Source organism: Convolutriloba macropyga, chromosome 13 (assembly GCF_964194025.1).
Source record: "Convolutriloba macropyga chromosome 13, txConMacr16.3, whole genome shotgun sequence".
In the NCBI taxonomy this organism is placed as follows: Eukaryota; Metazoa; Xenacoelomorpha; order Acoela; family Convolutidae; genus Convolutriloba; species Convolutriloba macropyga.
Window position 1 is genome coordinate 14,618,164 of NC_134480.1, and position 26,866 is coordinate 14,645,029.

Genomic DNA, 26,866 nt, shown 5'->3' on the forward strand with positions numbered 1-26,866 from the left:
TTGGTGTCTGTAATATGCCCGTTCTTTGTGGTATGCTTTGTCTTTGTTGTGTGTTGTTGCGTCTTATGTATTGGACTTCTGATTGCCCTTGTGGTTATATGTCTCGTGGCGATTTGTTCGGGTTGGCCATTTTTTGTTGGTTTTCTTGGCCTCTTTCTCTGGCGAGGGCATATTGTAATGTTCCGATTGGGTCACGGTCTACTGATAACAGGTCCATTTGGATTTGTGGGTTGCGCATGCCTTGAAAGAAGATGCTTTTCACGAGACTGTCTTCTAAGTCTTCTCAATTGCAAAGTGCAGCTTTTTGCTTTATTCTTGAGTGGATTTTCTCTAGTGTTTCATTGTGTCCTTGTTTGCAGTTGAAGAATTGGTAGCGGTCAAATGTTTCGTTTCTTACATCTTTTAATTTTTTCTTTAGTTGCTCGACGAACGCGTCTGTTGTTCATTTTGACATCTCTGTGGGGGTTCCTTTGGTGGAAGATGTTTGTAGCCTCCTGTCCCAAAGACATGTAGATGAGGCTTTTTATTTTTGTGTCGGCCTCGTCTCAAGGGATGTTGTCCACGTATGGGCCTTTGTCCTCTATCGCTAAGCATTGGTTTTGCCAATCGACTTTTCTTTTAATGTTTCTTTGTTCTCGTTGCCTTTTCTCGGCTGTTGTTTCGTCTGATGTGGGGGGTTCGTACATGGGTTCGTGTGGGTAGTCAAGTTCTCTGTTTTGTGGTTTGGGCCTGAGTAGTTTTTCTACCTGGATGTTTTCTTTGGCTGTTATGGCCAGTTTTACTGTTTCGAACCATTTTTCCCACACTATGTTTGGCTGTGGCCTATTATCCCAATATAGTGTAACCCCGATTGGGGATTTCGCCATTGCTGACTGCGCCATGTGAGAGTGAATAAAAAGAGCAGGTTCAAACTTTCGCAATTCAACTGTTTTCAATCTTGTTGGCAAAAAGCGGTGAATCAATTCACGGCTTTAAAAAGAGGCGTGACCAGACAATAGCTGTCAACGCTATGAACAATAAGTTAGAGTTTATAAACGTGTTACGATAAGTAATAGAAAGTTTACTGCGTATAACTGAAACGTTAAATGAGTTTCAGACCGAATGGGTTAAGTTAACTGAATGAACAGATGACCTGAATGGGTTGATAGTATAATAGTATATGATGATTAACAGTGTTTATAATAATACGTGAGTCTTGGTTTCCCTAACGGTGTACTTCCGTACCACAGTAACCATATTGCTGTCAATATATACATATACAAAGAGATCACTTGCTGTGATTATTTTCGAAGAATAAGTTTATGGTTTTCATATATGGTTTTGTTTGTGTAAGGGATACGAATTTTGATTTTAGATTTTAGCGCAGAATTGCTACAGATCCATCTGTTGTCTAAGGTGAGCTTTGTAAAAGAAGAGTATGGAAATTTCTGAAAAGCAAATTCAGATCAACAAGGAAAGTAAAAATTTTAAGTTAGAGAGAACACCTGATCAGGATTATTATTGATTTAATGATAAACGGAGCCAATAAAAGTTGAGTCAATATTGAAGGCAGTAGGATTCTTTAAAAAACATTATTCAATTAACGAAAAACACATGGCGCAACAATTATGCCAATGTTTTTTAGCGACGTGATGTAATAGATATGTCTAGTGATGTAATAGATATGTATAGTAACTTTACTTGATGCCGTATGAAATGTTTTTGAAATAATAATGTCTCATTGTGCAAAAGCCTGATTGAGTTGAAGTCTTATCCTGAAGATTTGTATTGGAGAACAACTGTAATTTAGAAATGACTGTTTCTGAAGATAAGATTGCATCTCATCGGTTTTATTGAAATTGGATCGATGATAAAATAATATCTTTGAAATGAGGTAGATAAAAAAACGCTTAAAAGTCGGAAATTTTCTTTTATTTTGAGAGCATCTTTTCTACTCAGTAAAGAATGTAGTGCAATACGCCAGCTGAGTACAGAAAAATTAGCTTTTTGTCGTATTTCAATAGATTTCTGGTTGTTTACCAACGTGTTAGATGGTTCGAAATCGTATTGAGAGAGAAAACAGTGCGTTGATGACCTTTCGTCGACTATATGGAGATTAAAGTGCCAACCGCCTCAAAAAAATCCGTTAGAATTGTCTGGCTAGTAGTCAGTGTTTTTTAATGTTAGTCCAGTTAATTTAACTTCAAAAGATAATTTGCTGTTGCTATCAGTTTTTTTGAATGTCAATTCGCTTTAGTTAGGATAATCTAAAACTGACCAACAAAATGGTGAACAAAAGGAAACATAGGGGCAAAACTGGAAAATTAGCATAAAATTGTAATATCTGAGACCAAATTTGTGCAAAAGAGACGGAACAAAAACTGAACAGATAATAGTTACAATCACAAACCAATTTAAGATTGGATTTCAAAAAACATCTGAAAAAATTTTTTGAACAACTGGTTTGTTTCAACAAATTTATAAATAGAAAAAACAGGAAGTCTGGATTTTTTCAGTCATTTTCTCATTTTTTGAGAACTAAAGAACTATGTCAGATGAGTAGTGGGAAAATTAATTTTTTATCCTTATGGGTGGACTACTTAATGTCTAAAAACTCTTCGATTGTTTTAAAATTTTGTTGATTGTGAAATCAGTGTGTTGTTGACCTTTGCGTTGACTAATAGGAGATCAAAGTTCCTAGCCGTCTGCAAAATTCCCCACATATCCCCTAAAGTTGTTAGGCCAGTAGTCTGTGTTTTTTGTTACTCTAGTGTAATCCACTCAAAACTGTAATTTGCTCTGGTTATCAGTTACTGTTGCTGCACTCTTGTTGTCTGACTGTTGTCAATTTGCTTTTCTTTGTAGCATAATTTAATACTGACTAACAAAAAGTGGGCAAAAGATGTAGTAAAAATTAGTTAGACTAGCAGAGTTTTGCATTTTTTGAGGCAATATCTGAGCAAAAGAAGCAACAAAAAATTAAAAGATAAAAGTCTCAATCACAAACACTTTTGAAAAAAGATTTCACAAATCATCTGAGAAAACAATTTGAGTTACGGAATTATTTGGTATAAAAGTAATTGCGTCAGACGAGTAGAGGAATAAACACTTTTGTTGTATATTGATGGTTGTAACTCCTGATAAAAACAGTGTGAACAAAAATGAACAGATTATGGTCTCTAATAAAAACTTTTCTAAAATTAGATTTTAATAATTGGTATCTCTCAAACACTTACAAATGGAAAATAGAGAAGGTCTGAGAGATGAAAAGTTGTTTTCAAAAAAAAATTTAAATATTTAAAAAGCAACGTTTTGCATGATGCTATCTATAACTTTAAAAAAGCACTCAATTTTCATTTCAAAACATAATTATTAAAAACTATTTTATCTTTTTGTAATTGACTCGGGAAAAAACCAATGGGAACAACTATTATTTGCCGAAAAATTACCAACGGAAGAAAACCATTTTTCAAAAAAAATTCTTTTTTTAAAAACTTATTCTTAATTAAAAAATAATTACCCATCAACATAAATTTTAGAAACCAAACATGATAGGAGAATTTTAAATATATAGGTTCATCTTAGGTTCATGTTGCCGGCAGTGTCTGGTATGTGTTCACTCAAGCGGATTTCTCTGCTTCATTGAAATTTTGATGAAAAACTGTAGGTTCACTAAATATGTACGTACTAAATATGTAGGTATTTCAAAAATCGATTACAAAACGCTATATGTATGTCAATACAGTGGTACGCCCTTTTATTAACCTCAGCTTTGTCAGTATATTTTACTTTGTTGAATCTATGTTTGACATCACGCCATACAAACACGGAACTTGGACTAATGCAATACCTAGAGTGAAAATGGTTTCAGACGGCCGCAAGAGTTATTAAAGGATTCAAACAAATGTATTTTTCTTGCAGATCTGATTTTTTTTATTTCAGATTATTAGGCTTTTGATTGAAAATTTTAAGTGCTTTAGCGTGACACGTAAAAGTGAGTAAATATTTTCCTTAGTAATTACTAATTATCAGGTTCCTCAATGAAAATTAAAACCCCTTAATAAGAATTTCACCCATTACATTGAAAAGTAAATTTGGCTTTACGATAGAATTCTTCTGCTAAGTGACTTTAATCTCTGTTGGAAAACAACCACTGATGCTTCAACTATAGGTTGTTTATTTGTGGAAATCCTAGCTTAGATCAGCTAGTAAAAAACGAAATTCAGAAAAGAAAAGGGCTTCTTGATCTTTTCAAATCTTTAAAAAAATCCGCATTTACGTTCCATTAAATCTCTCCAACTCAAAAGTCAGTTTTCTAGGCAAAAAATTTCATTCATTTGCGGATAGATAGGAAGAAGCAGAAAGTTTAACAGTTTTATTTGAATTTCGTAGCTGGTTTGGACACCGGGTACCCATTTTAAGCTAGTTTATGAAATTTCTGGATTACAGTAAAATCTGTTTTTGTGAGCGCAACGCATTGAAGTCCTTAGGGTAGTACTGAAAAAATTATGGTCTTGAAGAAACAACATTTGATTCAATATTTGGGAAAATATTGCTCTTAAGGAGATAAAGAACAATGTTTGCTTCTTTATCTCGGTGCTCAACGTGCTTTTCAGAGGACAAGCTTTCATGTATATGAATCCCAAGTCTTTGACTGCATCACTGCTGTTCAGCACTTCACTCTGGAGGTAAAAAATTATTTGCTTAGATCCTATAAAACATATCGTGGTGCACTTGTTCATTGCTCAGCTCAATTTATTCTCAGTTAATCAGTTGCTTATTGCATCTAATTCCGGTTGTATCTCATCATGCCCTCAGTTAAATCTTAGTAGTTTCAAATCATCAGCGAAAAACTAGGGATAACTAAACCGCATTACGTCATGGAGGTCACTAAAAACAGAGCAGCAGAGAGCCCAGCAGTTAGCCCTGCGGCACTCAGCTAGTTACATCTTGGGTTTCTGAGCTAACATTGTTGACTCTTACAAACTGTTTTCTGCTTTCAGATAGTCATTTAGAAATAGGAATAGCCAGCCGTCATCACCCATTTTGGCTATTTTCTTCGAAGTTCAAGGTGATGCACCTGATCAAACGCTTCCGAGAAATCTGTGTTGAACACAATTTTTTCATTCTTTGAATTTTCCTCAACGAATTCGATTATTCTCTGCAGGAAGGCAAGCATACTCGTCAATACAGATCTTCTCTTTCCGAAACCGTGTTGATACTTCGTTAAGTATTTGATAAAGTGCTCATAGAGGGCATACAATGCTCATATTTTGGAAAATTAACTTATATTGTTCAACAGAAAAACTGTTCTGTAATTTTCAAATGATCTTCTGTCGCCTTTCTTTAAAATTGGTGAAACTGCAACAATTTTCCAGCTATCAGTTAATATTCTTAGACGCTTTACGTTTTTAAGAATAATGTTCCTTTTTTCGTTCAGTTAACTTTTTTGTTACAAGTTTTCGGGTAGAAGATTGTTGGTAAGCCGTCTGGACCTCGAGTTTTCATAGGATCTGTGGTCAGAAGAATATTTCGCAGAGATTTTTTTTGATAGACTAAAATTTGTCTGTTTTCAGGTGCAATTCTTTTGATATCGAATGAAATTTAGGATGAAAAGACAGATTGGAAGAACTCCTTTTGCATATTGACCTTGTCATAGACATTCATGTTTGTTTTTGATTTAAACACATGTAATTTTGGGAGACTGCATGATTTCTTCAAGCTTTTCAAGTGCTTAAAAGCCATTTGTGTATATCTAGTAAGCATAAAATCTTCTTGATAAAGAAGTCTATCTGTTTCCGCTGCTTCAGTCACGACAGCTGTTAAAGTCTACATGTCTTTTGCTCAAGCTCGTGGGCTTTGTACTAAGTAGTTGCTGTTGGGTTTGCAGTCTTTTCATAAGTAGTTAAAGTTTAGGTTCTTCATCAAAATTTGCGTTTCCGAAGCCTCTAAAAGTCTCAGGAGGGTGTTTGTTTTCAGTATGCGGAACCTTAACGGTCAGTCTAACTGGAGTATGATTAGAGATTAGAACAGCTGTAAATTTTCTCAGCGACTTTAACTTTTATTGCATGAACGTGACAGTTCTTATGCAGTGCAACATCGAGTATGTCAAAAATTTCTGTTAGGGACATCGAAAAAACACCTAAATGTTAGATTATTTGTTGAAAGCATGGTTTTTGAAATCCATTCTAGACAAAGAAGGAAGTCAATGGCCAAGATATGAAATCAAAAGCGTCAGTCCCTGAATATAACCTCTAGTTCTTAAAAACGTTGAATGTTTTATTGCATATTGCCAATTAAGTACAATTCGAGCAAACCAATGCCTAAAAAACGGGATGTGTTTCTGGGCAAATAGTTGTCAATGATTTGAAGGTATCAAATTCTTCTGCTGGTTCGTGTTCGTTCGACACAATCCCGTGGCGTTTCGTAAAATTGTTCCTTGATTTTAACCTATCTCTGTCTTTGAACCAAATGAAGTATCTAGAGAATGGAATTTTCTTCGCCCGCTCTGAAAGAGAAATTGTAAAGCCTGACATCAAAATTATTCCCTTTTGCGATGTAATTTGTAGTACTATATCAAACCTAAGCTTCAATCTGAAAGTTATTGGAAACAGCTGTGCTACAGCAACTGAGAGGTCACCTGAGATATCTAAGATAATGATATTCTATTTATAATCCAAGGTGCTTAGAAAAACTTTAATTCAAATTGAACTTCCGAAAGTAACCAAATATACTCTACAAGACTTAGAACTTGAAAAAAAGTAAATTTTGTGGGCCTCAATTTATCAGCTGCATTTGATACAGTGGACCATTTTATTCTTTTCTCGAAATGGCAACGTTGCAAGATTTCAATACCTTACTGTTTTCAAATTCACGCTATAAAGACCACATTCTGAAGATCATTCAGTTTTGCTATCCTTCGCGAATGGAATATAATACCCGCTGAGTTAAAACTGATACAAATGAAGATGCCATTAGAAAGAAGCTGTTTTCTTTATTCTGGGAACTCTATTGTAGCGCACTTCTGAGTATTTAAGTAGTGCTTAAGCCAGTTTTAATAACATTAACAATTGAGATAATAGCAGAAATAGAAAATATGTTTTAATACTGAGTTTTGTTGTGAAAACAATTGGAAACTCTTTAGCAAGACAATGTTTATTTTTTATAGTAGGTTCAGTGTTTGAGCAGTTCTTGTGGTATCATTGCAATAAATCAGTCTGGTCTTAAGAACGCTGTTTCAGTGAAAAATGTCCGCGGACGCGAGTTCTGCACAAGCGGAACAACAGCCACTGCAACAGCAACAACAGCAGCAAGCACCCGCTACTGCCGGTAAGAAAATTTTGCATGTTCCTTGTACTGGTTGAATATCTAATGCGATTTTTTTTATTAGACCAATATGCCAGTTACTATCAGCAGTATCAGCAACAGTGGGCTGGCCAACAAGGTCAAGCTGCAGCAGGTCAAACGGTTAGAAATCAATTAAGTAAATGAATACAATAATGGTTTTTTGAGACTGTATTTTTTTAGCAGCAGACATATGATCAGAATGCTTACAACCAAATGTACGGTGAGTATTCACGAGGCGTCAATCGGTAGCTTTCAATTGATCTTATCATGTCTTCTACTTTTTAGCTCAATATCAACAGTCAACTGATCAGAGCCAAAATCAACAGCAGCAACAACCACAACAACAGCAGCAATCGGTCGACCAGTACTCCCAACAGTATTCCCAGTATCAAGCATACGCCGGACAGCAGTCTGGACAAGGCAGCACTGACCAATACAGCGCTTACCAACAGCAATCTGTAAGTTGCTCCTTAAGTTTGTTGGAATTAATCGTTGCGTGATCGTGCAATGTCTTCAGAATCAATGGCAAACACCTCAATCGCAGTATCAACAACAAGCTCAAGGCGACTACAGTTCTCAAGGACAAGGTGGATCGTACGGTGGTAGCCAAAGTGGTGGATCGTATGGCGGTGGAGCACAAGGCGGATATGGCGACAGTAGTGGAGGTGGACAATACGGAGGCAGTGGTTATGACAGAGGTAACGATTATTGAATATATAGTTACAATAAGCATACATTTATTTCAATTGGCTAAGAAGCTGAAGTGAGTAGTTATTGCATAGACTATCACCCGGAGTAAGATATATTTTTAAACCTAACTTTGAAACAATCTAATGAATGAACTAAGGCAACGTCAGTTGATGACGGGTCTTTTTTGGTTAACTGGCCACGCGAACAAGCTTGGGCAGTAGTCAAGCCTTGCGTATATAATTAAATAAAAATAAACAACAGAACCGCATCATAGAAAAATAAAACAAGACGTAAAAAATAATTAGTTAATGCATTTTGTCAATCGGATGATTTTGGCTCTTAGGTGGACACGGCGGTGGTCGAGGGGGTTATGGATATGACAGCAACAGAGGAGGTTATGATAGAGGAAATCGAGACAGAGGGTAAGAGTCTTTATGTAGTATAGATAGATTTTATGAGACGAGATTTGTAAATAGTGATAGTTTGATTTTTAATTTTTACTATACGTTGCAATATTTGACTACTGTCAAAATTTGTACATGTAAATAAAATTGAATGGCTGCCCCCGAGTTGATCGACTTCCCTCTTAAGGGAGTGGCTTTTTTCAATTGACGGTCAACTATCTATGATAGTTTGATGCCAAGGCAATGGGACAATTCTTCACGTGACGGAAAAAGTAAACAGATTTAAAATGTTGTTGCGTAATTTGCGTATTCAGACGTGGTATAAATTGGGCGAGTTAAGTTCAAGTTTGTAAAGACTCTCAACGTCGAAACAACGTTTCAAAGAAGCTCGTCGCCTGCGCATAGGTCTCAAAATATGTTCGTTTGTGTGGAACTCAAAATAAGGTTTTGCGTGAAACTTGCTGATATTGATTGTCTATACATTTCATGATGTGAACAAAATATTTGGGCTCTAGATGCAAAGGTTTTGAGAGGGCAGAGTGCGCCTGAATGATTGTGGTGCAAGTTTCTGGCTATAGTGCGAGTGAGTTACCGAACACATACGATTTTGTGGGAATCATTAATCGAAGCCTGAGAAGTGATATATCGATTGAGATGGAAACAGTTCTATTCAATGGACATTTTCGAATAATAGACAAAATGTCAAAGGTACTAGATATTATTCTGACGATCAAGGTAATCTTTCAGGTTTTTGTCGATAGCGTCCTTGGCTAAAATTCACACTAGGATTTCATTTTAGAATGACGTTTTGTTCTCATAAGCCAAGGGTTTCGTTGATCCTTGATTTTGTCGGTCAAATGGTCAGAGCCGAATGCCCTCATTTTTAGGTACTTAAAATTGCCTTTCTCCAAATACTATTTGAACTCAGTAGGAGGAAATTTCATGTAAAGGACTGGTCGACAACTCACTCCAATGTCACTTTTAAAATTATTTAGATGTCGTTCATTAGTCGTGCCCTCATATGAGTGACCTTGATTGGGTGTTTTTTCTCAGGGTGTTATGGGAGTAATTTTTATAACCTATTTAAGCAGATTTTGAATTTAATATAGGTATCACTTGAATCACTTAGGGTCCAATGGCGGAGATCAAACTGATTTTGTTTCAACTCGTGACATAATGAAGTTTTATCTAGCTTCGATTACTTCGTAAAGCAATTATTGTAGTTGTATATCTTATAAATCCTTTGCTTACGTATATAAGATTTTTGCTTGATTGACGTTTCGTTAACTTCTATCACACTTGACTTTTCGATTTTTGCGTCATATAAAATGGCTTTCAATTTCAATCAGCTGAACTGTAAGTGGAAGTAAAATGAAGATGGCACCAAATTTTAGTTTAAGTTTATCATGACTTACTAGTGGCCTATGCAAGCTTTAATGACATCATTTGAAACCTATTGCCCCTCTATTAATTACCGCACACTCCCTGAAGCAGCCTACAATAAAATTGATTACCCGTCATTTCGTTCGAGAGTTATTCATCGGACATTAATCGGTTATTTAATAGCCGCCCTCATCTTCTCACCCTGCTATTATAGCGCTCCTATTTTTTTATTACAATTCAAAGAATTTGAATTGTATTGGGGCGCTGTCTTATTACGACTCGAAGAGGAGTATTGGAGAAGTCCTTTTTTTAAATCAATTTTATTGGAGTGATTTTTGAAGCGGGAAATGAAACGCGTGAAAAAATTTGGAGTGATTTTGGCGCTGAGCAAAAGTGAAGAGCGGAGCGAAAAGAGAGTGGTTTTTGTTCATATTGCTGTTTTCTAGAGAGCGAGAAATTGATGTGTGAAAAAATTTTCTCTAAGCGAGCGAAATTTTTTTGTTCACGTGCGGCATTTTAAAGCAGTTTTTTTGCAACTTTTGATGGTTATGAGGTTTGATTATGATATTGTAGTAGTTTTAGGCTCGTTTTGATAGGAATTGAAGGTTTCAAGTAGTGAATTTGAGTTTAATGCTTATTTGGAGGTTTTTGATTAGTTTTGCTAACTTTTAGACGAAATTTAATGATTTTTTGCCTGTTGTTTTGTTTTAATGCTTTAAGTGGGATTTGAATAGAAACTTGATGCTTAAGGAATATTCAGATACCAATTGAATAAAGTTTTCTTGGTATAAAGCCTTTTTTTCATAGGAAAATTCAGAGAAAAATTGAGAAATTTTAAACCATTTTTCTTATTTTTTTTTTGCAGTTTCTTTTTTTTTTACAAGTTTCTTAGCCTATCATGAGTTGACCATTGTTTTGAGAGCTTTTCATTGCTCTAATTGCAATGGAACTTTTCTCGGCTTTATGTTTCCTCGTACTATTAAAAAAACTCATTAAGTTTTTATATTTTTTGGTTCAATTTGTTTTTGAATGCCGTTTCTACTCTTCCTTAAATTTTTTATGGCATTTGTGGAGGTTCAGGGTTCACAATAGTTGTTCTAGTTGTTTAGTCATAAGTATGGGCAATTTTCTCCTTCGAGTCGTTTCCGGAATTCTTTCGGCTATGTTTTTTTTACTTCGTCGAACAAAAAATGTTTCGCTTTACCTCGTTTTGCCGCTTTTTCAAAATTTTGCGTGAAATCTTTTTGACTTCTCTAGGCTAGTTTCTCTCTTCTCTCATTCTGCTAACATTGATTTTGAACATCAGTTGCTCAGCAAAGTAATTCAAAATGAACAAAGTCAGTATAAAAAATTGAAGTCAGAAATAGAAACGGGATAAACCCATAAAGCCCAATTTTAGATGCCCGCTATTTGAATTTCGTTCCTATAAGTCTTTGTTACCATCTCTAATGCTTATTGGTATTGATAGTAGCCCCTGTAGCCTCTCTCTAAGAAACAGAAGTATGTTCAACTACGAAATGCCATCAAAATAAATCGGACTTAAAAAATGTTTTTGTAGAGAATTTTTTTTTTCAATGTCTTCTATTCTTTCAATCCCAATCGTGCTTATTGGAATCAACGGCGGCTATTTTCCGGCAATCTGTCGGGTTTGTTTCAAAATAGATCAGCAGAGATGTTCTGTTTGGTTTGGTTCCAGTATTCGGACTCCTCGAAGGTATTCAATTACATAAATGCTTCGTTACATCTTGTCCGATTTTTGTTATGTGTAAAGATGAACTTGTTTGCATCCTTATTATCACCAATTTGAACTATAAAAAGAAAGCAACTAGAGTAAGGAACGTATAGGGATTGTGCAAACTTTTAGTTGAATAAAATACTATTGTTACTTATTGATTGTCAAGTTTTTTATGATCATTTCGAGCAACTTAACATTAAAATATGCTTACTTTCCAAAAATTTAGCTCAAGTGGAGGTTCCGGCTTTCATTATACAAGTTTCAACATAACTTCCAACGTACCGGTTTTTCATTTAGTGTGGCAAATGATTTCGACAATCTAGTTGTTTTTTTTATTCACCAGCTTTCTAACGAAAACTTGTCTTATACATTCTCTGTAAGATTATTTTGTTACTGGGAGTCAGGGAGCTAGGTTTTCTTTTTGAAGAACTTTTGAAGAACCAAGAAATTTTATTAATATTAATTATTTTTTAAAATTTAAAAGTTTTTCGAATGTTTCTGTCCTTGCGCCTGCTTGTCTTTTGTATGACAAGCACTGTTTCTTTTGGTTACCAAGTTTCATTTTTTTGTGTTCTTGAGTTTCTCATAGGATGTATTTGTTTTCAATGCCGGTTCATCAAAAATATCTCCAATTTTGATATTTTTTGTGTAAATTTGTTCATAGTTTTCGTTTATTTTTTGTTTCTGCTGTCTCGGATGGCATTAATGCTGTTAATCTACACAAATTAGGCTGCACGTTGTAATTTCGGATAGAAATTAGTTAGCTTTTAATGACGTTTTCCTGAATTTTCTCGATATCTGCGTGTACTCGTTCGACTGTTCAGAATGGTTTTGGAGACTTTTTCCCAAAAATTTGATCCACGAGGACAACTCTCCAATGGGTTATCCAAATTCTTGTTTTGCTGCAGATTTCTAGTCTTTCTGTTTACATAAAATTTCTCTTAGAGACCTGAAATAGGGATCATTTGGTTGATTAGTTATTTTGCTGTTTGTAGTGGCATCACTAGTTTTAAATTGCTCTTGAACGAAGTTCATAGCAATTATTGCAAACGTGTTGGTCTTCTTTTTATGCAAATTTTTCGCTTGACCATTTTGCACTTTTCTTCTAGAACATTCTTTGACTTCTCGAGTGACTTTTTCATGCTTTCGTTCTTCATTTTTGAGTGATCTCTATTGCTCTCGCTCCGAAAGCTTGTTGCTAATATAAAGTCGGTTGCAGCATAGCAAAAACAAGGGGGGAAATAGCACATTCGGCAGAGCATATGGTTATGAAGCGGGAGGTCAATGGTTCGAATCCCGGTAGGGTGAGATATTTTTCCACCCGCCTGTCGTTCAAGAGCAATTCTTCCTACATTAGTCGGCTTATGTTTTAACCTACTAACTGTTTGTTCGGGGTTAATTTTCAATACCATATTTGCCAGACTTTAATAGGGCAACCAACTTTAAGGTAGTTGATTTATAAATAATTACTGAATTGTTTGTTTTTCTTTGCCAAATTTTGACAAAATCTTATCAAGATCTCATACCAATTAAATTATCTCAAGATTTAAAGCTAGAATGGAAAATGAAATGGTTTGCTTGGTAATACAGAGAATTGAGCTGATTTTCCCGTTATTATGAATGATTGCCTTTGTGTTTTATCAAAGTGCTTTTCAATTACTTTCAATTTGTGACATTCTGTACGAGATTCCATATGACTTTATCATTCATACACAAAAACAAAAACTGAGAGCTAGCAAAAACTAGTTATGTTTTCAAATTTTATGGCGGTTGTTATCTCACCAAAAAAGAGGTGTCATAAATCGAGTCTAGGACAGTCTTGTACTTGTTATTGATTAGTTGATTTAAAGATTGATCGCTAATCATTCTATTAGCAATTTTTAAGCATTCCTAAATAGCGTGATAATTTAATGCTCGGGAAGTCGCACAATAATGGATTTGTAATGGCCATGCATTGTTTGTTAGCTGATGTAATAGTGTGGGTATACTGGTGTGAACAACTCATGTATTTGGCTTCGTTTTAACGTACAGCGGTCAACGTTAAGTGAAATTTCTTGACTGCTGTTTAGTTTGAAGAAAATGTCAATCGAAGCAGTTGCAAACGATATCATTTTGTGTGGAAATCAGCTGCTACTGTAGAAGACTATGTGACCCACTTAAGTTTTTTCTGCCTGTGGTATTTGGCTGTTGTTGGTCAGAGAGCAAGAACATCTCAGGGTTCTTTTGGGAATGATCTGATTGCTCTGCTATGCTTTATCAAAAAAGTTTGCGCTTTCGAGCCTCATTGGTATCCTGGCATCAGAAACTAAAGGATCGTAATAAGGTTGCAGAGTCTACGGAACTGTGCAAATTATATAGAAGTTCTGATAATGTCAACTCTCAAATGTTCAATTACTGGAAACCTACGAAAAGAAGAACGTGATCCTATTCATTGGACCAATTGTTGATGTAAATAGCTGATTGCAGATTCGAATCGATTGAGGGTGTTTCTTACACGTGTCTTTATTGTTGAAGGTAAAAACAAAAACTGCGAAAAGAAGCAAATTGCTTTTCTCGCTGGCTAAAACAAATCTATTTAACGGTCGCAAACAATTTTGAATATATTGATTTGGGGCTGAGAATTTACCCCTGTTTCCAGCATACGTGCATGAAATTGACACCCACATATTAATGAGGGGATAAAATTTAAAACCACCTTTGTTAATTTTTATGTTTTTACTGAGTTTTCATTTCTTTAGTTTTTGGTTGTCCATCAAAGCTCAATTATTAATTGCTTGCAGGCCAAGCAGTTGTGTTAGTAGTACAGGTCTTTTTGTCCTTATCCAATTTTCGGTTTCTCCCTATTATAGCCACCACGAAATTGTTTACCATTATTGGGGACGGGGGCTATAGGTTATATGGCTACTACGCTGGGGGGTTATAATGGAAAGACTCCAATTCTCAAATTTTTTGTTTGGCCGATTTGACTTTTCCATGCCTGAATTTTTATGTATGGTTCAGCGAAGCTGCTGAGAAATGCTTGATCAGGCAGATATTCTTTGCTTGAAGGGCGTTTTGACCTCCCATCTTTACCCACCCCCGAGTTTATCCCCGACCTCTCAGGTTTACCTTCCTATGTTTAAGCTAGCCGAAGCTAACTGTTGCCTGTGGTTCGGGAGCAATTTGTGCGACGGTAGTCGGTTCTTTTATAATATCATTTTTTATACAATTTTAATACCATGTTTGCCGTCCTTTCCTCTGGGTTGCTTTGAATTTTTTTTAAATAAAGCGAGACATAATATTTTACCAGTTTTCCGGGAAAAAGTGACTCTAATGTTCAAAGAATGGCGTTTCAATTCTGCATTATTTTCGATCAAGTTACTTGATTTACTTTATTTTGGAAAAAAAACTACTTTATTTTCTTGCCAACTATGACCAGTCATGGTTCATAATTCTGACTGAAGGCATGACTGGTTCATACTGAGGACTTATTTTTTTCTTGATTTCTTTATTTGCTCTTGAACGAAGTTCATAGCAATTATTGTAAACGTGTCTCTTTTATGCAAAATTTTCGCTTGACGGTTTTAACTTTTCGAGTGACTTTTATGCCCTTGACTTTTTGCGTTTCGCGTGATCTAAAATGCTTGGGCAATCAGGGCAGCAAAGTTTGCAATCGGAACGCATTTGCAGTTTGTTTTTAACACATGCATTAGTCAAAACATTTTCCCAGAAAATTTGCAACTTGCTTTTATTAGTCTGGTTTACAAAAAGGGGGATGTAAAAATTTGTGAGAACTATATGCCTATCTCAATTACTCCAATGTTCGCAAAACTCTTTGAGCGTATACTTCTCAATCAGGTTAACGAATTTATACAAAAAGAAAAATTTTCGGTACACAGTTTGGATTTCAAAAACATAAGTCTTCTTCAGATGCTGTTTTACACTTGATCGAAGCATTACAAGACAACTATGATAACTTAAAAATTTCAGTTGCTGTTTTTATTGATCTAGCTAAAGCATTTGATTCAATATCGCATAAAATTTTTCTCAAGAAGATTGAAGCGTACGGTTTTTCAGAACATGCAGTTGATTTATTTGCTTCATTTCTTAAAAACAGACAGCACTGTGTTGAGATAAACGTTGTTTACTCAGAATGGTTGGAAACAAATCATGGTGTTCGACAGTGAACGGTTTTAGTGCCACTAGTTTTTCTTTACATTAATGATTTTCGAGAAAAGGTACAAGGAAACTTCGACATAATTCAATTTGCTGATGACACAAGTTTCTATTTTAGCAGAAACAATGTCGCCGAAGTGGAAAAATGTTTTTCTGAAATACTGAAGAAAAAAGATAATTATCTAAAGCAAAACAAAATTAACCATGATTACCGGTAAAACTGAACTTCTTTGCTTCTCGAAAGAAAATGAAAATTTTGATCCAATAGTTTTTCTGGGACAAGAAATTAAACCACAAAGTCACTGCAGATACTAGGGTATACTAATCGATTCTAAATTAAATTTTCATGTAAAACACAACAAAGTCCTATCAAATATGGCCACAGCGATTAGATCCATATACCTTATACGTTTTCAGTTACCCCTGAAAGCACGATTGATGGTCTTCAAATCCCTAGTCCTTTCTCGTTTAACTTTCAGTGCTCCATTTTTTCAGAAGCTGATTTTCTCTACAATGCAGAAAATTAATCGACAAATCAATTGTGGAATTAAAGGTTGCTATATGAGAAAAAACTGAGAAATCTGGATCTCTTAGCAAAATCTAACATTTTGCCTGCAAAACTTTTAATAAGCCAGATGGGTGTTTCAAAACTTAGGAATGATATTTCATTTTTGAAATCAGACGGCAATGAGCGTTTTCTTCTAAGTGTTAATGTTTTAGTAAGAAAAAACAACATAACTGAACAGCTAATTCTCCTAAGGTCGAGCAGTCGATCATTACATAAAAGAAGCATCCAAAAATGGAATAAGCTTCGCGTGAAGTCCGGATTATCAGATCACTCTCACAGTTCAAACGCATGTTAAAACAGCATCTGCTCCAACAATTCAAACTTGTACCGTTGGAAAGAAAAGTTGGTGGCTTCAAAAGTTATTTTCACCTTTTAAAAAAACGAAACCACTTTTTTTGATTGTTAACATTATACTAGTTTTGTATATAACATTTTAAACTTGTAATTTTTAACCCCTGGGTTATATTTTCTATTTACTTGTTTTTAAAAAATAAAATTTTCTCTCAATCACAATTTCAAGCAGCTGAACTCAATTAGCGGCAATTTAATACTAAAAGTCAAATGAAAAATGCGCCGAAATTGGTGCCATTTTTCACTTTAAATCTTAATAGTGGTATATGTTTACCTCTAATGTGGTTATTTGAAGCCCACTATTGATTTTCTTAGTCCCATTTAGACTCCCCTCCCCCGACTGAAGCAGGCTGCAATTGATTCGAGCTCCCACTAGTCGTTCGGGAGCTCCCACGTTTACTCGGTTATGTTTTTGATTTTTTCCCGAGCTCCCTATTTTTTAAGCATTAAGAAGCAACCCTTGCGCACAAGTAGATTTCAGTTGCAGCTTATTGCTATGGCAGTGATGTGGTGTTTTTGTGAACTCTAGTTGCGTACTTTTTTACCTCAAGTTTTTTCAGTTGACCGTCAATATTTGAGGGCCGCTAAATCTAGTCAGGTTCTCTAGTTTTTTTCTGTTTCCAAGTACATATACAAAGTAATATCCGCAACAACTTATTCATAATGATAATTTTGAGTTCATCATGCTTCTTTATTGCAATCTATCTGTCAAGCTCGTAAACTTAAGACTGCAAAGGTGAAGCTGAGGAAATTTTGGCGCATGTTCAATTTTGAGAATGTTTTGAATAAACTTTGAATAAATTGGGGGCTATATTCCTAGCCACTATATGGACATTAGTAACAAAGTTGACCATACAAACTTTTGAATGAGAACTATTTTAAATGAAACAATAAATTTACGGTGAGTTTTTACGCTGTCTCCTTGTTCTTAACTTTTCCTCCAGTTTTTGGTTTGCCTCATGAATGGCTTCAAGTGGACACGTGAAGGTTGAGACGTCAATGGGTTTTGTAATGAAAGTACTATTCCCAATTCTGACTGAAGTCCGTGTAGCTTGTGTTGATCGAATTCAGTGTACTAATTCAGTGTCGGCTTGTCTTTACAATTGATAACTATCTTTATTAATAGCCGCCAAGCGATAGCGGCTTTTATTGGGGACATCGTGATTTTTTTACAATTCAAAGAATTTGAATTGTATTGTGGAGCTGTTTTTTAAAGATGTTTTTACACATTTTCATGATTTTTGAAGTCAAATTGGAGTAGTGATTTTGGTCACGCCGAAACAGGAAGTGGAGCGAAAAAGCGAGTGGTTTTGCGGCGTGGAATTTTTTCGCTATAATTTCAAAGCAAAGTGAGACAAAGGTGTTTGAACAAGAGTTCGATGTCTAGCTAGTGGTTTTTTGTTCACATGCGGCAATTTAACTTTGATTTTTACTGTTTTTTAGATTTTTTGGATCGGATTTTTTTCTAAATGGTTTTTCTAATCCAGTCATTATTCATTCTAGGCCTAGTTTTTTGTGCGAACCAAATTTTCATTTCTCTGTAGTGGTTTTTTGTTCACATGCGACATTTTGACATTGATTTTCTGTTTTTTTTTGTTTTGATCTGATTTTTTAGAAATGGTTTTCCCAATTTACTCATAGTCCGTTCTAGGTCTAGTTTTGTTTAGTCAATTAAAATTCTTTGAATTGTACGTCAGGACTTGTCCTGCTATGTTTTTTTTTCTGATTCGTCTCGATCTCCATCGATGATTCTTACGACCTGGCTTTTTGGACTTTTTCAATGAATTCAGTGACTTTTACTGCTTTGCAGTTAAGATTTGTGTGCGTGACTTCATGTCTGACTTTAGGTCAATTGCGTTTCTTACCTCACTTAAAAATGACTTCTGAACTCACTTAGAAACTTAAATTTTATGAACTTTTACTAGTTAAAGATCAATAGTGTGCATCTAAGTAATGCCAAACTTATATGCTCTAAATCTTGAGTATTAGTCTTGAGTTTTTAATTACGAATATGAATTTTAAAAAAGCTCCCTTAGGGCTTTTTCCTCATAGACCGTATGTGTCATAAAATTGACAGTCCGAATCTAACCTAAAAAGTCTAGTGGTCTGTTAATGAATTGGTGGTCGATATGTCTATCTTATTTTTTTTAAGTTTTTTTGAATGCATGGAAGGCCACAAGCGTCTATCGCGGTTATTTTCCGGCAATTTGCAGGCTGTGTTTTTTAATTGCTCTTCAGCGAAGTTTGAGGAATTTATTGTAAATGTGTGTGTTTTTAATTCAAATTTTTTGCTTTACCGTTTTTTGTTCTAGAATAGTCTTCGATTTCACTTCTTGTGGCTTTTTTATGCTTGACTTCTTGATTTTTGCTTGACCTAAATTGCTCTTATTGCTCTCGAATGAAGTTTGAAGCAGTTACTGTAAACGTGTTGGTCGTTTTATGCAAAGTTTTTGCTTGACCGTTTTGATGATTTTACGGGTCATTTTTGCGCTCTTTTTTCCGTTTTGGGTGATCTAAATTTCTCTCTGTCACAAGTGTCAGCGGCTGAACTCGAGACCACCTTAGTGAATTTAATTACTCACCCCCCCCCCCCACCCCCCGGACTGAAGTAGGCTTTATTAGATTTGAGCTCCCACTTGTCGACTAAGAGCAATTCTGATGCTATTTGGTTATGTTTTAGGATTAAGTGTTGCTATCGATTGTAACGGTTTTCGTAGTCCTGTCGATCTTTGCTATTTTTCGTACTAGCAATTTTTATTCTTATCGATTGTTTCCCCAACAACTTTTCAAAGGACTTTTTCACGCTTGACCTCCTCATTTTTGCGTGTTAAATGGCACTCATGCAGAGTTTAACGAGGCTTAACTTAATTGGTGGCACTTTACTACTAAAAGATTTATGGTAAGTCTGCCGAAATTGATTTTGATTCTTTTAACTTTTAATAAGAATTTGACTTTTAATAAGAAAAAGGGCAGCTGAGAACAGGCCGCAGTAGCCTAATGCTGTTACGCTGGGATTACTTTTAACTGTTAATAAGATTCTTTTATCTTTTTTTATTAGATTTTGACTTTTTGATAAGAAAAAGGGCAACTGAGAACAGGCCGCAGTAGTCTAATACTGTTCCGCTGCGATTACGCAGGAACCAAAATTATTATAATTAATTAATTAAATTAAAACTTGTCTTTTGAAATTAGTATATGAATAAAGGCAGTTGAAGTCCCTCGGGTTATGTTTGGTTATTTTGGATGAAAGCTTGAGATTTGATGGCACTTGCGTTGGAGTAATCTCAGCAGTTAGTGATTGTGGTGATTGTTACGATTGATTTTGGATCATTCTGTGTTTTTGCTCTTCAATTTGTGGCTGGTATTATTATACCTTGCTACGAAGTCTAGTAATGATTAAGTTGTCTGCAGGTTTGTCTTATGGCACTGCATCCGCGGAATATTCTCAACGAAAAATTCTTCTGAACGATTTAATTTCAAGGATATGCTTTTGCGCTCAATGCTTTCAATGAAAGCTTACACCTTCAAGCGAAGAAGCCATATTTAATTAATTTGCTATGGTTAACTACCTGTTTAAATTTGGTTAGTTCAATTTGCATTACAAACTTCTACAACCAATTCTACATTTCAATATGTGTAAGCGTTAGTATGAATTGGAGACGATGGAAAAGTTGGAGAGGTGAGTATGTGTTAACGGGAGTGTGGGGTGTTCCTTTTCAGTAGCTACAGCTCAAGTGGCGACGACTACAGAGGTGGTGGTGGTCGAGGAGGAGGCGGTGGGGGCTCGTACGGATCCTCCCGAGGAGGGGGTAGAGGTAAAAGACCCGAGTGTCCTCGTCACGTGTCATGTTTCTCAACATAGTCTTAAATACCAACACGAATCCTGTTATGAATTTTCAAGACCCTGGTGTAATTTTGGAGCATTTATCTCAACGTTCAATCCGTGATTAGTAATGAAAGCTTTGTAATGGTTTGGTATGGTAAAGCGAAATGCTACATTGTATCGTTGGAATTGATTTGTGCTAGAGAACGAAGATGAAGTGATCGAACCATGTCGAAAGGTTTATAACTGACAGTATTCTGTGAACATGATGGTTTGTAAAATTAGTATGAATTTGTGAAAACTCTATTTGAAATAGAGAAACAAGGGTAATTTAAATTATGTTTGCCTTAAGGTAACAAACGTAAAGCGGAGTTTAAGCTACTAAAACCAGTGTAATATAAAAGAGTCATGCGAAAAAAGGTTAACATTTTTGTCGCTCAAACTTGCAATGAGTAATCATATTTTATTTGGTAATTTATTGACGAACGGTGATTAAATAATGCTGACCACGTAGTTCTAAGGTTTTGTGATGACTATTTATAACGAGATAGTGAGATAGTTGTACTCACCACTTTTGTAAAACGAGGTTTTGGTTACATATGATTGGGGCGCAATTAACATTGTCAAATACAGGTTGCGTGCAACCTTGACAGTATTTAGGTTTCGATACATGATCTCTACATGGCCGCTGTGGGCTTGTGTTTTTTAATTCTTGTGGGTTTTAATGCAAGGTGTACTGAAAATGGGCTCTAGGCAGAAAGCCTTGCTTCTGCATATTCGCTTCGGTTAGAAGTCAATCACGTATCAAAGTTTACATTCGTCGAGTTTTATTGGTGTGAATCCAGAAATGGTTTTCCGTCTGTTTACGATTATGTAAATGATTAATAGCCGCCCTCATCTTCTCAGCCGGCTATTATAGCGCTCCTAATTTTTACGACTCGAAGAGGAGTATTGGAGAAGTCCTTTTTTAATCAATTTTATTGGAGTGGGAAATGTGATTTTGAAGCGGGAAATGAAATGCTTGAAAAAATTTGGAGTGATTTTGGTGCTGAACAAAATTGAAGAGCGGAGCAAAACGAGAGTGGTTTTTGTTCATACCGCTGTTTTTGAGAGAGCGAGAATTTGATGTGTGAAAAAATTTGCTCTGAGCGAGCGAAATTTTTTTGTTCACGTGCGGCTTCTAAAAGCAGTTTTTTTTGCAACTTTTGATGGTTATGAGGTTTGATTATGATATTGTAGTAGTTTTAGGCTCAATTTGATCGGAATTGAAGGTTTCAAGTAGTGAATTTGAGTTTAATGCTAATTTGGAGGTTTTTGATTAGTTTTGCTAATTTTTAGACGAAATTTAATGATTTTTTGCCTGTTGTTTTGTTTTAATGCTTTAAGTGGGATTTGAATAGAAACTTGTTGCTTAAGGAATATTCAGATACCAATTGAATAAAGTTTCCTTGGTATAAATCATTTTTTTCTTAGGAAAATTGAGAAATTTTAAACCATTTTTTAAATTTTTTTGCAGTTTCCTTTTTTAAGTCTTAGACAAGTTTCTTAGCCTATTATGAGTTGACCATTGTTTTGCGAGCTTTTCATTGCTCTAATTGCAAAGGAACTTCTCTCGGCTTTATTTTTCCTCGTACTATGAAAAAAACTCATTAAGTTTTTCTATTTTTTTGTTTTCAATTTGTTTTTGAATGACGTTTCTACTCTTCCTTAAATTTTTTTATGGCATTTGTGGATGTTCAGGTTTCACAATAGTTGTTCTAGTTGTTTAGTCATAAGTATGGGCAATTTACTCCTTCGAGTCGTTTCCGCAATTCTTGCCGCTATGTTTTTTACTTCGTCTAACAAAAAATGTTTCGCTTTACCTCATTTTGCCGCTTTTTCAAAATTTTGCGTGAAATCTTTTGACTTCTCTAGGCCAGTTTCTCTCTTCTCTCATTCTGCTAAGATTGATTTTGAACATCAATTGCTCAGCAAAGAAATTCAAAATGAACAGAGTCAGTATAAAAAATTGAAGTCAGAAATAGAAACGGGATAAACCCATAAAGCCCAATTTTAGATGCCCGCTATTTGAATGTCGTTCCTATAAGTCTTAGTTACCATCTCTAATGCTTCTTGGTATTGATAGTAGCCCCTGTAGCCTCTCTCTAAGAAACAGAACTACGTTATGTTCAACTACGAAATGCCATCAAAATAAATCGGACTTAAAAAATGTTTTTGTACAAAATCTTTTTTCAATATCTTCTATTCTTTCAATCCCAATCGTGCTTATTGGAATCAACGGCGGCTATTTTCCGGCAATCTGCCGGGTATGTTTTTGGTGAAAACGGGTTGTGTTCTTGTGAAAACAGCAGCAGTGTTAACTTAAAATCAAGAGGGTTAAAAAATTGTGACGAACTTGAATTTTATGATTGCGTTCACAAATGGAAGCAACATTTAAAGTGGTGAGAAAAGCGCGTTTATCAGTAATCGCATGGAACGGTCAAAAGAACTCCTTTTTAACGGGCTCCGCATAGTTGACGTAAACTGTAAATACGGAATTCAAGGTTGGCTATCATTTCCAGCTAAACTATTTGTAACAGAGGTTTTCATTAGTACAGACTTAGTAGCAAGGGTTTCAAGTGTAAAATCTGAAATATTCAAAACGTATAAATGGTGTATGGTCAGGTAAGTTCCTGGGCTGCATTGCAACGCTGTAATTCGTGACAAATTCGGTATGCAAAATACGCAAATCCTCAGGTCCTAACGTTTGCGTTGATTGGTAAAGATCGGTAAATCTTTTTTAATTATTGAATCTTTCCGAAAGAAACCTGGAGTGCAAAGCTGTTGTGCTCTAGAAGATTCATGAAAGGGAGCACATTTTGGGTACTTAGTTAATGAAGCTGATCATTTTCTCTAGGAACGTTGTTAAGCAAAAACTCTGTCACTACCTTTTCTCTTAGTAATGGTTTTGTGTATTGTTAGCTAAAGTATGGTTATTCGGCGAAAATCGCTACACCTCTTCCACCAGTGTAACATATGTGAAGGTCAAAAACTTTCACAAGTAAAAAGTTTTTACTGGTGACATTGCAAATTTCTGTTTTGGATGTATTTACTCAGTGAGACTTGGTATTCGGTTCATCAAAAATTTTTCAGAAAGCGTCATAGAAACTCGTCAAATAGTTTTTTTTGTTGAAATAGTCATTTTTTATAAAGAATACAGTTTGTCTTGGAATCTAATGTTTCAATCAAAATCTTTTTTTCGGTTAAATGTGTATTGGGTTGCGTCTAATCAAAACTGGTACTCCAAAAGTTTTGCAAAAAAGGAAAATGATCCATGAGCAATAATGTTGTAAAATGGAATTCTCGGCTGCAAAAATTGAATTACCCTTACTAACATTTACTTGGTTTTAATTTTCGGCGTGAACGCATCTAAGAGTTAATCTGTTTAGGTGGATACAACTCTGGCGGATACCAACAGCAACAGAGTAAGTTCTAAACTTAACAGAGTAATTTAAATGATAAATTGGAGAATTTTGAATTCTGAGACGTTTCGAAATGGTTCAAATTTGAAAACACAATTGGCGTCTGTCGTTAAAATAAGTGATTACTTGACTTTTGTGACTTTGCTTGAAGTTATTGAGAACTTCTGGCGTTTATCGAGAACTTCACAGCGGCTCGAGATGTTAAGCCAGAATTTTAAAGTGACCTCTGTATTGTTACGTAACCTTGCTCAAAACAAGAAATTACGTTTTGAAATGACGAAAGTTTATGGAAGTAAACTTCTGTCTTTTAATATAGAAACGTCCGGCATTTTAACTTCTGGTACTGCAGACTATCGGCATTTTACAATGTGCGCGTTTTATCGCATGTTAGATTTTTTAACGAAATTTTTAAGCTCTTATGAAAGCCCATCGATAAAACCCATTTATCGAAGATGTGTTGGTTGCTACATCGGTTTTTGATTCGAGATAACCTGAACGTCCCTCAATTTTTAGAGCAGCCTGACTCGGTCAAGACAAGTGGCTTTCCCGCTGGCACTACCCTTGAGGACCTGATTGAACACTTTTCACAAATTGGTGTGCTTAAGGTGAGTGTCTATTGGTGTTTGATGGCCAGAATCATGAGTCCTATGTTTATTATATCTCCTGCTGTAAGCTCTAAAGAAGGCCAATACGGGACTCTTTTGCGTGTGAATTTTTGCTTATAACTTCAAGTTATGATGGCAAATTCTACGGGATGACTAATCAAAGCTCTTGAAATGTGACTTGCTGCTAATTTTTGTGTACTTATTAATCGCTCTCAAAGGAATAATATCTTTAACCTGATTCCAGATTTAGTTATAGCTAAGTAGTTCAATTGTTAATACGTGTTGATACTGACAAAAGTTAGAAAGTTCCACTGCTGGTAAAATTATTTTGTTCTGGAACACAAGAAGTTGGGCCAAATCATATCAAATGACAGCAGTCTAAAATCGATCATCTTGCACCACTCAAAATTTTGGGTCCTGATTGGGATCCTCGACTATTGACTAAGTTTTTCATTTTGTTCTAGAAAGACAAGCGGACCGGGAAGGAAAAGGTTGTTTGGGTGCAAGGGAGCAACCAGTCTGCGGCCTATGTGACCTTTGACGATCCATACACCGTTCCCAACTGCATATCCTGGTTCAATGGCAAGTATCAATATGGATCATAGTCTCGGAAAAATTAGCAACAGTTTGATATCACTCCGAAAGGTCTTGACAATTGCAGTGAAGTTGTAATTTTTCAAATTTTACCAAATTTTATATCTGTTTGCAAACAACGAGCTAGCTAACGTTGTGTTTCGCCAATATGATTCTCAGTAATTACACCAATGCTTCTCTGATTTCTTGAAGGCTAAATTTTAAAAAATACTGAATCAAGTTTGTTCAATTGAGTGAAAAACGGCAGGTTTTTATTTTGGGTAAAAATTTTTGTACAAGATCTCCATGGTCTCGTTATTTTTCCACGCTGTTTTCTTTACAGTCTCCGTGGTTTTATGTTGTAAATGCTTTTGCGATCAGCAGGTTTTTAAGATATTTTTCTGCAATCCTGATCTAGTAAAACTAATGATTTAAGTCGAAATATATTATTATACATCTTTTAATCACTCATTTATCGAGGAATTGAATTCTAATTAATAAAGTCTAATTGAGCAGTGTATTTTGAATCGGAGGCCATTTTCAGATTTAATAATACATCTTCAGTGCTTTATTGTACAAATAAACAAATTCGAAATCATTAAAGTAATCGGTGTGCACCAGGTTACCGTTATCGGACTTTGCTATAAGTTGTGGCAAACAACACTGCAATAATTGAGTTGCGTCCGTCCCGTGACGAAATCTTCTGTACTATACACGCTAATACGATATCTTATGTTTAGGTAAGGATTTCAAAGGTCAGCCTTTAACTGTCGAGCTAGACGAATACGGACAGCGACTAGCTGCCGGAAACAATGCAGAAAATGCCGCCAGTGGTGGTGGCGGCGGCGGTGGAAGTGACTCTTACGACAGAGGTAGTTCTGGTAGTGGTGGATACGGGGGTGGAAAGCGGAGCTACGATGACTACCGCAGTGGAGGTGGAAGGGGAAGCGGAAGTAGCGATTATGGAAGTCGGGGAAGTCGAGATGACAGAGGCGGTGATAGCAGATCGGGTGGTGATCGAGGGGATCGTGGGGGTGGAGGTGGAAGATACGGCGATGACTACAAGCGATCTAGACCAGGTTAGAATTGATGTATGCTGGGACATGGTTCGAGTTAGCGCAAGACCTCGAACTGATGTGAGAATAGAAGTTGAAGGCGTACGTTAGTTAATTAAACAATGTCTATCGGTGTTGGTTGAGCATATTAACATCCCTTTTTCAACGATGGCGATGTTAGTTTGATATTGTGATGGAGTACCTCGAATAGGCTTTAGAATTGAAAAATCTGGCATTAATAAGAACCGCGCACAGGATTGAGATAAAAGCCAGAATTTCGAAGTGTCACGTAAACTAGCTTGAAGTACGCGTTTTGGAAGTAAAAATGCCGGCTGTTTTTGAAAATCTTGCAGTGATTATAGGATGATTTGCACGTAGTCTGACTCAAAGGACGTACCCGATTCAAATGGTGAAATATGAAGGTTTAGTTACCTCAGCAAAGTTTTAGTTCTTATATAGTTCCCATCTAATTATGCACTGTTGAGCCTATTTTTTACGACAACCTATCATTCTTTATTGGTTTCGAATATTTATCTTGCACAAACTGTTTCCTAACATTTGTTTCTACACTCATTTTTGTGAACTGCATCTAAGATTTGTAAGATATATCGCTGAAAGATATGTGGTCATGATTCAAAAAGAGATTTGTCCCCAAAGTCGGGCCGCCAATTTTACTCATGTCAATCATAAATTTTTCCGCTGTATAATCTTCCGTTGATTTTTACTGAAAAAACTAA

The 26,866-nt window shown here is 35.6% G+C and overlaps 1 protein-coding gene across 2 annotated transcripts in view; it reads left to right on the top strand.

Annotated features, from left to right (window-relative positions):
- LOC142351915 (uncharacterized) overlaps positions 1–26,866 on the top strand; it is a 309,019-nt gene that overhangs the window by 272,102 nt on the left and 10,051 nt on the right. The window contains exons 2-12 of one of the 2 annotated variants that reach the window (XM_075404172.1): positions 7,219–7,308; positions 7,370–7,446; positions 7,507–7,546; positions 7,612–7,784; positions 7,844–8,024; positions 8,360–8,438; positions 20,333–20,427; positions 23,864–23,899; positions 24,410–24,501; positions 24,966–25,083; positions 25,815–26,153. In XM_075404172.1, coding sequence (XP_075260287.1) covers positions 7,227–7,308; positions 7,370–7,446; positions 7,507–7,546; positions 7,612–7,784; positions 7,844–8,024; positions 8,360–8,438; positions 20,333–20,427; positions 23,864–23,899; positions 24,410–24,501; positions 24,966–25,083; positions 25,815–26,153 — 1,312 coding nt within the window. In that variant the 5' untranslated portion in view covers positions 7,219–7,226. The remainder of the gene's footprint in view (positions 1–7,218; positions 7,309–7,369; positions 7,447–7,506; positions 7,547–7,611; positions 7,785–7,843; positions 8,025–8,359; positions 8,439–20,332; positions 20,428–23,863; positions 23,900–24,409; positions 24,502–24,965; positions 25,084–25,814; positions 26,154–26,866) is intronic. The other variant, XM_075404173.1, reaches the window with a different exon arrangement.